The 13019-nt window shown below is 46.0% G+C and overlaps 3 protein-coding genes across 3 annotated transcripts; 2 read left to right on the forward strand and 1 right to left on the reverse strand.

Moving 5' to 3' along the window:
• Positions 1–1607: 1607 nt before the first annotated feature.
• HOO65_050485 (uncharacterized protein) lies at positions 1608–2213 on the forward strand (the record flags this gene model as incomplete). Its single annotated transcript, XM_071000915.1, has 1 exon — positions 1608–2213. The coding sequence occupies one exon, from the start codon at positions 1608–1610 to the stop codon at positions 2211–2213; it is 606 nt and encodes a 201-aa protein (XP_070858544.1).
• A 1324-nt stretch (positions 2214–3537) lies between these two features.
• HOO65_050486 (solute carrier family 25 member 38 protein) lies at positions 3538–4566 on the forward strand (the record flags this gene model as incomplete). Its single annotated transcript, XM_071003479.1, has 2 exons — positions 3538–3595; positions 3671–4566. The coding sequence occupies 2 exons, from the start codon at positions 3538–3540 to the stop codon at positions 4564–4566; spliced, it is 954 nt and encodes a 317-aa protein (XP_070858545.1).
• Positions 4567–4952: 386 nt separating this feature from the next.
• HOO65_050487 (uncharacterized protein) lies at positions 4953–6804 on the reverse strand (the record flags this gene model as incomplete). Its single annotated transcript, XM_071003285.1, has 2 exons — positions 4953–5252; positions 5338–6804. The coding sequence occupies 2 exons, from the start codon at positions 6802–6804 to the stop codon at positions 4953–4955; spliced, it is 1767 nt and encodes a 588-aa protein (XP_070858546.1).
• Between the last annotated feature and the right edge of the window lie 6215 nt (positions 6805–13019).

Here is a 13019-nt window from a genome sequence, read left to right on the forward strand (position 1 = left end):
CTTCAGCATATAGTCTATGAATGTCGTGACTATGTGTTTTATATTATTTTCATGAATTCAATCAAGATGTAAAGAATATTCGATGTTGTTTCCTGAAAGAAAACGCCTAGTTAAGTACGAGCATGTCACAATAGTCAATTATTACAATTAGGGTTACACCCGCCAAAAGAAAGGTGGCCCCTTGCGTTTTTTAAAACTCTACTAGTGGGAACATCCGAAGCGCTACAAACCTCTAGAATCTCTGGGCACAGGCTACGTTGCCAGTAGAAGAACGTTCAGTCGCGACAGGGTTGGATCCCCTGATCGCGCCGACTATCTGATCTTGACAAACGGATTATCATTCTCGACCTAGATTCGTGAGGTAATCAGCATAACTTTTTCTTGTCTTCGGCTGTGTCCAAGACCCATCAGTCAAGGGTATGTATCAGCAGGGCAGTGTAGTGAGGTCATTAGTATGCACCTCCATGAGCAAAGCTTTACCCCGAAGTTTGCAGCGATTTGCCCACCAGTGGGGCTTGGTGCACACACTTCTGAGGCTGGAGCCACATGCTTTGAATCACAACAGACCCAGTTCCGGCTTTGGCGGGTTTCTGTTGCTCGTGATTCTCCAGAAAAGTCTCGAGATCAGATCAGGTCTGCTTTGGCAAGGGGTGCACTTTCCATTGTACACAAGGATAACACTTCAAGCGCTAATCAGCATAGTATGATCTAGAAGGCATGTCGATCTGTGTGACTATTAACTGCTAAAAATTGACCAAGCTTTGGGTTATTAGTGATAATGTCCAGAAACAATCGCTGTTGAAGTAAATTCTGAGCCTTCTGTGCAAGGGATCGCAGGACAGAGCTGGGGTGTACTTGAATGGCTAGCTGGGCAGCTATAAGGAGTCTGGGCTGACTGAGTGCGCACCGCGAAGTAAATGCTCTAGCATGGGGCTACGGCGCACGTGGTGGGCAAATGCGCAAGCGATCGTAGATCTCGGATTAGTATGGACTTGCAGCTGAAGTCGCTCTACCACGTTTGAGCCCGTGCGTCGGCAAGCCATCAGTATCAAAACAGATTAAGCGAGAGAACAAGAAAATCGAACGTTGCTTAGCTCAGAGCCGATGAGATGCAACGCATCTTTGTGATGTGGGAGAGCGGGATGGCACTGAAAAATTCTATCGATAGGTTGAGTTATTCTCTTCTCGATACATGGTTTTTTTCAATTTGTTTGTTCAAATCCACAGCTTGGAAAGCATACCAGAGCCCGACCAACTTGACCAAGACATACCACGCGCACAAACTGGCCGTAGGGAGATATATAGAAGTAAGCGTCAGGGGGAGTAACATTTCACCGTTCATATGTTGATTTGGGTAGATGTTCTTGAATTTCGGCGTCGTAAATAACACAGAGCTGTCAAAGCTCTAGCAAGATTATGCTCAAACTACGCACTTGCCATGTCTCTTTTCAACGTTTCGGCTTTGAGCACTGTCATGAGTGGACACAAAGTTCGTTGACTTTGATGATATTGTTAAATAAATAGTCTCTTCTTCCTCAGAAAAACCATGAGTTGAAGTCGACCTTGTTGATCGTCGCTCATTTTCCTCTCGTTCTTACTCATTAACCATGCGTTTCTTTGGTATACTTTCTCTTTCCTTTCTGCTCACCAGGGCAAATGCAGGTGACCTTGAGGATAACGGCTACACTTTCGAGAACCTTGGTAATGGGATCTGCACTGTCACCTCTCAGCATAGCTCCGACGTCAGCGAACAACCCGACAAATTCAAAATCAACACAGCACGCAAAACCATGACTGTCAAATATTTGAACGTTTTCCGAAATAGAGAATCTGACCCGCTACCCCATTTTGCGATAATGGCTGCTGTCTGCCGGAAATATGATTTGGAGCCCGATGACCTGAATAAGGTTGTCATTGGAGCCCCCAAGGACTATTGTCTCCAAGAGGCCTTGGACAAATATCGCTTGATCTACTCTGATATTGAGGAAGATGAAAAGATTGATACGACTCTGACTCTCCCCGGAACGGACTCGGACTTGGACTCGGACCTGTATGCTGATGTGTGGTCTGATCTCTGTGATTGCATGTCTTATGGAATCGTTGAACGTATGCTCACATCTAATTCCATTGTGGGTAAGATTTCTATCAAAGAGTACGATAACTCCTGTTTGATGTCCTACTTTATCCAGCCGAAAAAGGGGAGTGACGAGTGAACGATTTACAACGTAGATGGATATGCACAGAGATTTGGGGACTTTTAGACATGGAAGGGCTACGATCTAGGTAGAGAGGGGCATGGTGGATGGAATAATAGACGCTATTTTGCAATATATCTTTTCATCTTCGCTTCTCACGGATGGACCTGCATCGGCAATCAATAATTTTGAGTAGCCACATCTGACTCTACTACATCCTTGAATAGCCAGCCTCGGGCTGCCCTTGGTCTAGCACTTCAACTATTTATAAAGAGGCCGGTAACATAACCAAGTTAAAACATCATAATTTCCCTTCGAAAGATGTAGCCATGCGTTCCGAACATTGTTAGCCTCGGCTTCCTTGCCGGGACGCCTCGAGCAACAGAACGATGGACTTCTATTCTAACTTGACTTGTCAATATGGCTTATGGTGAGTGAAACCCCAAACATGCCACATTTTTGACATGTATCTAATTTCAGAGAGCCTTTGTGAAATCAACTCTGGCCTCCGCAAACTAAAAAATCAAAGCTAAGCACAGAATGATTTCTCACAAGTACCTACGCCCATGCTCATTGGCTGTGTGAGTACTATATGCTGGGATTAGTACGAACCAATAAAATCTCGTTTACAGACCCACTGGGAGGAGTCTCAGAAACATGAGGCGCACTCCAATAGCAAGCTTCAGTCATACTGGATTATAGCGGGTCTAGAAATTGCAAGAGAAGCAATGACCTACGTCTTGCTATCGTCTACCCCACTCTTCCTGTAGATTTGAGCAAAAACATCTCCGATCAGCCTGGTCCAAATTTTGGATACCTTTTCGCCATATGCTGCGCAACATGACTATAGGTGTTGCGAAACAGCTGCCATTCATTTTGTATTTGCACACACAATAAACACGGGAGCGCTAAACTAGGCTAGTAGGTACCATCGCACTAGGTTCTCTCCTCTCTAGCTCGTCAGCTGGCCCTTCACTACTGTATTTGTGGGCGTGGGATAAACCCGTAAGAGCAGTTCTGACCTAATCGTTCAGGTTACTACCCTTCAAAGTATCAAAAACACCGGCTGCTTCCTTTGGTAACAACCCTTCCGGCCTCCTCTTTATCCTAACTGCCTTTCTTCTGCTTCTCATTCTGAACAGACTTTTCCCTCTTTTTCCCTCTTCTCCTCTTCCGCTGACCCTCTCGTTCTCCTTTTTTTTTTTCTTTTCATCTTTGCTTTATATCCGGATTCGCCGTTTGCAGACATTCGCCGAAAATATTTTCGGCTTTTTGGCGCTTGGAATTATTCAGCACCTCCAGCCATTGTGCTACGTTTGTGCCTTGCGAATAAAAGTTGGAAATGGCTGGCTCAGCAACGACTGCTGTCACAGTCAAACCGTCTTTTGACTCCAAGTCTGGTAGGTCTTGAGCTAAAGCCAGATAGCGTGTGGGTGCTTTTCGTGGTCTTCAAAACTGACATGAGCTCATTTTAGGACGCCATTTCATCGGCGGCTTAGGCTCTGGTGTGACATCAGCCATAATTCTCCAACCATTGGACCTCCTCAAGACTCGGGTGCAACAGTCAACAACCAACTCACTGACCGCCAATCTCAAGGCTATTCTCAAGTCGGACAACAAAGTCGGCTCCTTGTGGAGAGGCACTATCCCATCCGCACTGCGAACGGGATTTGGGTCTGCTATCTACTTCACAATCCTTAACTCTCTTCGTCAGAGGGCTGCCTCTTTAGCCCCTCATGCTGGAAAACATGGGCAGTCTTCTTCAGCCCTGCCAACCTTGAGCAACTCTGCCAACATGGCCACCGGTGCTACTGCTCGTACCATGGCTGGTCTTCTCCTCATGCCTTTGACGGTTATCAAGGTTCGATATGAATCTACCATGTACTATTCGTATTCCTCGATATGGTGTGCCTGCAAGGATATTTACAAAACTACTGGTGTTCGTGGCTTCTTTTCTGGTTTTGGAGCTACTGCAGTTCGCGATGGGCCGAATGCTGGCATTTATGTGCTCTTCTACGAGCAGCTGAAAAAGCGATTCAGCAACTGGAATATTAACGCTGACTCGTCAGCCTATGTTGCGCCTGCTGTTATCAACTTCAGTGCTGGCATCTCGGCTGGCTCGGCTTGCTCAGCAATCTCTAATCCTTTTGATGCTATCAAAACTCGTATCCAACTCCAGCCGAATACGTACCGGAATACTTTTCAAACGGCTCGGAAAATGTTTGTGGAGAACGGCGTTGGCTCTTTCTTCCACGGTCTCGGTCTACGTCTGACCAGAAAAGCCCTTAGCTCGGCCTTGGCTTGGACTGCGTATGAAGAGTTTTTGCGGAGAATGGAGCGCCCTCGATTGGTCCCTCAAAGAGTTGAGTAAGAGGGAAATGTTGAAGATTGAGATGCGTCTACAAAACTTGGAATTTGCTAAGCGCTTCTTGTATGATGCTGAGAGTAAAAAGAGGGGGAATTCATGGCAATGCAGGTTCATTGCTGTCGGTAATTCAGGTCCGCCATTTCATCCTGTCAATAACTCGAATCATCAACAAGCCGCCATGAGACTTAGTTATCGGCTCCATTTGTTCGCTATTGTATTATATCTTATTATATCGCTACTACAGTTACAGCTACAGTCATATCCATCACTACAAATTGAATTTAATTTTATTATAGTTGGAGACTAGTTGCTAAAAGCCATGAGCACGATTTATGAACAGGACCAAGCACTGAAATTACAAAGTAGAGCATCAGGTCTACAATTGCCAACTATCGGGCCCCAGCCAGGAACATCAGCAGCGATGGAGAGCGAGGCTTGCTGTGGCTCTTGTGAGCTGACTGCTCCTTGGTATCGTCGGATATTTTGTATTTGACAACCCGACTGTAGCTACGGTGACGGTGGTGACGATGGTGTTCTCTACCTCGAGAAGTAGATCGATGTCTTTTTTGATGACATTGGCCAGTTTCGTCATGACTAGAACGCCCTGCACGGAGTGTGCTAGTGTGCTGCCATAGGTAGGCGCGCTCCCATTCGGGGACTTCTCGGGTAATAATGATGTAGTTGGGGTCCTGGCCGAAGGTTAGTACAAGATAAGATGAACCGGAGTTATAACCCAAAAAGGGGTCAACAAAACGCTGGGCTTTCTAATCTAACCTGATCAAATAAGAAATTGATGTTGAAAGCAATGAGTGTCTCGACGGAAATATAGCTGCGATGCATGCGAGTGTAGGTGGGCTGTGCTAGATAGCCGCCGGCGTACTGATCCTGGTATGTGGTGAGCGCAGAGTCATAGTCTTTGTAGTCAGAGGCGTGTTCACACTCGTGGTCGACCTTTTTGCCACTGACGATGGAGGCTATAGTTTTGCTATCCAGGCCAGAAGCCGCGAGACGTTCCTCAAGGCCTCGCTTGACTTCACGATCAATGCGCTCTTTTTCCTCGGCCTCAAGTCGGATGCGGTCGGCTTCTTTGAGCTTGTACTGCTCAATAGCCCGATTCTCAATGTCTTTGCGTTCTTTCTGTTCCCGCTCAGCCGCTTCAGCCTCCTTTCTTCGGCGCAGCTCGAGAGACTCGGCCAAGCGCTTCTCGGCCTCTTCGGCTTCCTTGCGGCGGTTAAGTTCGTCTAGTGTTTCTTTTGCACGCCGAAGATTTTCTTCCTCTTTGCGGCGCTTTTCTTCGAGCTCTTTTTCGCGGCGGAGATTGATGGCTTTAAGCTCCTCCTGAGCGCAATGCAAATTTGCGCTCTCGGTACGGCGGCGTTCATCCTCGATACGCTCACGCTCACGCTCAATTTCATCCAGCTTTTGGCGGGCTAGACGCAACTCCGCGGCTTCTAGACGTTCTTTTTCTCGGCGCGCTGCATCTCGCTGTTCTTCTTGCTCACGCCTTAGGCGCTCTAGTTCTAGGCTGCTTGTGGCTGCATCCGTTCGATCCTTCATAGCCATCTTTTCAAGGCGTATTATCTCCTCAAGGGCATGGCGCTCGTGCATCAATGCTTCTTCTAGCTTCTGGCTGTCAACCTTGTACTTTTCGAAGGTGCCCTGATCGTCGAGCTTTACTGTTAGGTGGTGTGGAGAATGACGTGAACACGATCTCCGTGACGACGATGAGGACCTGCAAGAGTGACTCGAGTGAGGCCGGTGATGTCTTGGCTCGTGATAGGATAGAGGCACCATTTCCTGATGCGAAACATTAATGAAGCTAGTGTTTGGAGGATATCCCAGGTTTGGATTCTGATGTTGTGTATAAAACTGGCTTCGGTCCTGGTGGCCGTTATGAATGATGGGCTTTCGATGGGCTGGATAGTGGCGATCGTGGCTACTGTGCTCATCATCCGAGAACTTGTTGTTGACAACAGTGTTGTACACCACAGGAGTCTCCGGGGCAAAATGGGGTATGGGCGGAGGCACGGGCGAGTGCCGGCCAGAGTGCCAACGCTCAGTAGACTTGAAGCAGTCTATTTCGCTGTCGTCATCTTCATCGCTGGTGTAAACTATATCTGTAGGCCCAGTCTGATGAAACCGAGAAGGACCCAGGTCGTAGAAATATCCGTCATTTCTATTGTGAGTATGTCGGGATTTCACGTACTTTTCCGAGTCACTGTCTGAGGTATAGTGGGACATGGCGGAATAATGCGAAGCAAGATAGAGAACAGAGAGGAAAGTAGATGGGAAAAAAACAGGCGGCAAGGGGGAAGCTTTGCGTTTAATAAGTAATAGAGTGTGATTTGGTGGTGAGTAGCAAGCGCCAAATAGGTCAAAAGCTACGTGACTGGAGCGAGTAGGAAAGAAAAGTAGAAGATTCGTGAGAAGAGATTGGAGAAATAAAATACGAAAGGGTGCAAGGTAGAGAAGGGATGCGAGACCAAATCCTGACGACTAAGATGGCACAAAGAAGATGGCGTCGATAAATTCAGCAAATTACAATGAAGAATAAGAAGTGTGGTATCAAGTGGCGTATTGTGTGCATAAAAGAGATCACAGCCAAACACGATGAATGGGGGAGGCGGTCAGGGAGCTTATCGGGTGGAATTTATGGCAAAAGCCTCACTGGTAGGGCGTAGGCAGGAAGTGGCAGTAAGAGAAGGCAGACATTTTGGCAGAGGTGAGGGAGCCCCCGCCGTGCTGTGTGCTCGATGGTGTTAGTATCTCTACTATTACGGGCCTAGGCTAGGCATCATCATCATCATGATAAGGTGTGAGTGGGTGATGACAGGGATTAGAGCTCCTGGTTGAGGAAATGGAAGACCCTCCTCGCTTATCCACAGGGCAAAAGGAAAAATAAGAGGAAGGAGATTGAAGAGAACAAAGAGAAACGTGCTAGACATCTTCCACCGCGCTTGCACGGCTTTCATTGGCTTTGATTGCGTCGCATTTTAGCCCTGTTCATTGGGCCCATCGCTTGCAAGGAAGCGATTGATGACGTAATTATGTAATAGGCTCTATAGAGTCCGGCAGCCCTATCTGAGGATTATTGGCTGTTAGAGATGCGCGTCCTTTGTTAAAGCACCACACTATGGATTTTTGAAACTGCTAACGCCTACTTGTACCTTATATTACCAACTTTAAGCCTCGATGGCCGCTCCGCTCGTACTTAGATCAAGTAAGCATGGGAGACCGCATAGTTTGGGGTACGTTAGGCATCCATGTCCAAGGAGCTATTATTTTTACTGCTTCCAGGCTCCTAATGATTCTTCTTATCTTGGCCTACTACTAGCATTCTTTAAGTACGTAGAATGGACCCAGAAACCTGACCTCATTACCATTTCAGCTGCAGATATAGGTTGTCACGGGTTCAACTTTTTTGGGACCATGTGAATGTCACCAACAGCCCCATGCATCGCTTACAGGGGCTGTGCTTGGCATTTGGTTTGTCGCTTACGATTCACCACTATTGTGTCGTAGAAATGCGCTCTGTTTAGTTATCTTGGCTGTAGTATGGGCTACAATTCTGATGTTCAATATTCCTTGCCTATGGCTATATGCGCTGCGCTATAGCTAGCAACACAAGGCTTATCCCCGTAGCGAGCATATACGAAAGGCGAAGGGAATTATTCACCTTGAGGCTCACAGGGGTGGGTATTGCTTCTCAGTATGAAGGCTAGCCGAGCGCCTAGCGCCTGTTTGATGTATGGTATAGAGGGTGAATAGATAGACATGAGGAACTGGAGGTTAAAGGCCGTGGTCTCGCTGGATTTCGTAAGCCCATTCAGAACTCGAAATTCTGATATTCCATAATAAAAGCTTCGGAAGGCCTAACTCATTCGTGTAGAAGATTGAGCAAGGCCATTTCCTCTCCTCAACAAGCCCTTATGCATGTGTGCAGAAGGCCGCTGTAAATGATCTGATATCGCTATTACTACCACCCACCGGGAAAAAAAATCAAGCTCGTTGGACACTTTAGGAAAACCGAATGCTCAACTGAAACGAACTCTGCAGCACTGTGCTAATATCACCGTCTTGCAGAATCTGCCAGGGGTGTCGTCAAGGTGCATCAACAGAACCATACAGAGATCTGCAAAAACTCAGCCTCCAACCCCCCGGTGCAATGGTCTTGGGAGGCCATCTGATCGGGTTTGCCTAGTCTACGCGTGTTTGTACAATGCTACAGGAGAGGCCAGGGATCTGGCTAAGCTAGGTTCTATGTCAAGGCCTCCGACTTCGCCACATTCCGGGCCGAGACTTTCATAATTCTTGGTGCCAATCTTGCACAAGCTGACCAAATTCGCTTGACTCGAGGATGAACTATTGGTCCATGAAGATCTCCGTGAATGAGTTGCGGTGACATCTTATGGAAAGCTAGTTGCTGCTAGCCATTTCTAATGTAGAAGGAAGCTCGCCTCGCTATATAGATCACCAAGTTTCCTCTAGATATATGGCTTCGTGCTTTATAGCGCCATAGAATGCGCCTAGAGGCAAGAGATCAGTATTAGAAGCGACAGTTGAAAAATACACTAATTCTTGACTTGCCCTTTGCATTTTGACAGTCTTGGAAGGAAAGATTATTGTTGAAAACAATGATAGATGCTAAATACAGTCTGCAAGCAACTTAGTTCTGTTCGTTTTAATTACACTTTGAGCTTGCTTTTTCTAAGAAAAGCCACTCAAGCAGCCTTAATTCACCAGGTAGATACCCTAAATAGCAGGGTTTTCAGGGGTACTTATAGCGCAGTACTATGAGCTTAAGATGTCCTCATATCAAGAATTGTCAGAAACGGAGAAGCCATTTGAAGTGAAGCATCGTATCTCAAAGAAGTAACTACAAAGGAAGGCACAGACAGCCCAGCAGGATAGTAGAGCTCTCATCGAAGATGAATTTCATCTTCTACCGCTAGCCTATACCTCGGTCTACGACGTCCGCGCATGTATCTCACAATATACCATGCCACTTCCCCGCCATTCTCTTGGCTTTATTCTTAGGAGTCAAAACAGAGAGTCGGCAGTTGATAGTACGTAATGGCAGCTCGGACCTAGAAATACAATCCCCGATAAAACAGCTTCGGGTAAAATGAGATCCTAGCCACACAAACCATCAGTACGCAAGCTTACATCACATAAGCTGTGGATGCACAAACTCCGGCTACACGAGACAGCAAGACAGTCTCAGAATACATGGTGCTACCAAACACCACGGCGTAGTATGGCTTGATAGCTCTACGGCCATGTCGTAGTGCTCAGCATTTAGAATACCACGGGACTAAAGACCATGGAATCAGACAAGTTTTAAAGATGAGGGTCGGCGGGTATCTAGATCAGATTTGCGTAACGGTGTCTCGTAGTTTATCAAGTGTGGTATCCCGAGAACTGTAACACTTATCGATTGATAGTGCTACATTGTTGGAAGTGGAAACCAAGATACAATTCTATGTGAAGGCCGTGGCAATCAAAGCATTTTCCGAAACCCTGATTCAGATGGTTTAACAGGGTATGATGACAATAGACTCTCGTCTATAGCCTTCGAAGGGAAGATGACAGTCTATCTTCATTGCACTGTCTATCTTACAGGACAAAAGAAGAGTATATGTATTAAGCGCAAGGCAAGGGCGTACTGAAAAGGCTTCTCTAAATGTTAATTTGAGGACGTGCAGGAGGATTATGCTTGACGCTTGAATAACCCCCTATTTGAAGTCGAAGGCCTTCGAGCGAGCCACTTTGAGGTACATCGGAGCTATGGTTGTGTGTGGACTTGCCTTTTTGCGCATCACACTATCCAAAGAAATTCATAGATATCTTGATGCTGGAACAGCTCAACAGTTTGCCATTTATAAACCTAACCCCTCATCTCTAATTGAATAGCGAACTAGGCGCAGCTGCACTTTTCTCTGCAGCTAATCAATGCGAATTAAGGGGATCTCAGATCGTGAGCTGACGGAAGCTAAGCAAAAGCGGCTTGCACCACGCTAAGACAGTCTTTATAGCCAGTGAAAAGAAGGCAGGATAATGATGGATAAATGGTTTGATTGTATTTTTGACCAGCAGTCAATTAAAGAGTCAGTGTTCTCAAAACTACACTGTTAAATCTCGCCAGGCTTCTCATTAAGAAAAAGGTGAGGAAAGCCAAGTTTGGCACCAAACGCAGTGTCTACGAAATGAATACACGAGATCCCATGTTTAGCGCCGCTTACTCAATACCAGTATTTTCCTGATTCCTCCGGAAACTAGATTTGTCCTTTTGAAAATACGGTGCTTAGAGCGTCATTAACTGGGCGAAAGAGTCGGTTTTTCTTACAGAAGAAACCAATAGACTCGAGTTACGTGTCTCAGAATCGGCCATATACGCCCGGACTGATAGAGGATGGGGCGTTGCCCAGGCCAGGGCAGTTAGAGTAGCCCGAAAAGACCCGGGTGAAAAGAGGCGGTGCTTCTTTGCGTGAGATGAAGCATCGCTCTGAATAACTGAGAACTCGATCGTTTGGCTTCGTTTAGATGCTGCTGCGCCTTAGGTAAGAACGCTTATGGAAAGTCGGTAGTACTAGATATTTCGATGGAAAGTCTAGTGCCTACATACTGAGGATGCTTCAGGCGCAGTTCCCCTCAAGCATCAAATAAATGTCTCGCAGCATGGAACCATATCAGCTTTAGAAAACTGAACCTAGCAATAACGTATGAAAAGTGCTTGGAAACAATGCACTCTGACTTCAATACCGTGATGTAGGTTCTACACGCAAGCTGTGAGAGAGGAGATTGTGTACACCATAACATAACAACTGCAGAGATATGTATGATGGTTAGAAGTGTAAAATCCTTTCGCTGCACTGATGGAAATCTTGTAGTAAGCGTTCCAGAGCTAGGCGATGTATTTTCCTTCTTTTTCTCCATTCTGGAGATGCTGTATAGCTGATCGTACTCCCCATGTTAAAAAAGGCAGCATTCAAAACTAGATCTAATAGTACATATTAGGCGGACGTCATGAATGTCCTTGAGTTGAGAAGAAGAGACATCTGTGATTTCTTAGCTCTTGTGTATTTATCTAATTCTTAGCAAGAGTGCAAGTCTCAACCAATTTATATAACTCGCACAATAGGTCTTGGAAAAGCCCTTCATGTCAGATACTAACCCTAAAACATGGCTAAACTTGGTCATGGCGATGATCATAATAACCCTAGCCTAGACTACGAATACAATCGTTGTCGCATCCCACAATGTGCAAATCAACATGCCCTCAAAAGCATACCAAGTGCTCGCCTCCCTACTGAGAAAGCGAACTTGGGAGATGTTGTTACTATAAGAAAAGTTTACACCAGTATTATGAGGAATAACCACGGCAGGCCTGGATCCTCGAACCAACCACAATAAAATCCAGCTAACTCATACCATACATACTATAGCTGTACTTATGTTGGCGACATGACATTGAGCCTAAGTACGACTGTGAAAGACGCCTAAGGGACACTAGTAGTAGATCACACTAAATCTTGTAAATAATTTGAATTAAGAATCTGAAAGGGCTGATCACCTCAATGAACTAGGAAGTAGTGTAAATATTACACTGAGAAAACTATGAATCAACCTCCTCATTCATGAATTATCAGATCGATTACGCCCAGAAGTCGGATACATGTCCTTGAGGAATAGAGAGCAAATTGAAGCGAAGAAGATACAGGAGAATTTCTTGATGCCTTACAGGCTAGAGGTTTACAAGATATCGATTAAGCTAAACCTTGCGAAAATTGCAAAGCGTCATAACTAATGAGAGAAAAGAAACGGAATTGTCTTGACGAAAGAACCCAGTGAGCAGGAAAGTGGTGCAGATGACCGAGAGACCTCACCCCGGCCCAGCGGTGAAGTCCACGAGAAAGTCCAAGTGGAATGCACTTGGACTCGGGCGGAAGAAAGGCTGCGACCTGCACTGCTGCCTTTGGAATGGGCATTGACAAACCTACGGGGCGATGGTGTTTTCTACTTGAAATATGAAGTGTCTGACAGGGAGGAGAGATACCTTTTGGCAGGGAGCATTTCTGGAGTGAAGGTACTAGACGCATGCCAAGGTAGGAAAGAAAAGAACAAGAAAAAGAAATTCAAGGCTATCCAAATAAAAGGGAGGCTGAGTGCGGTGGTGTTTGTGTTGGGGAATGTGCACAAAGATCTCTTCTTGGCTTAGTCCAATCGGAGGAAAATGGGGTATTAAATATTCGTTGACAAAAGCACCTCATCAAGCCCCCAGGGGAACTTGATCTCGACGAGGAGATGAAAGAAGAAATGGGCAAATGTATCTTTGCCGCAAGATTGTGGTATTTCCTGAGGATTACCTTCGCAGAAAGCTGCTAGGAACGGCCAAGTGGGGATGAATCCATGTACCTACCCAATCTGATCGATTGTGAATGCGAATATATCACACA

This window comes from Ceratocystis lukuohia, assembly GCF_044167205.1.
Source record: "Ceratocystis lukuohia strain C4212 chromosome Unknown Supercontig5_pilon, whole genome shotgun sequence".
In the NCBI taxonomy this organism is placed as follows: domain Eukaryota; kingdom Fungi; phylum Ascomycota; class Sordariomycetes; order Microascales; family Ceratocystidaceae; genus Ceratocystis; species Ceratocystis lukuohia.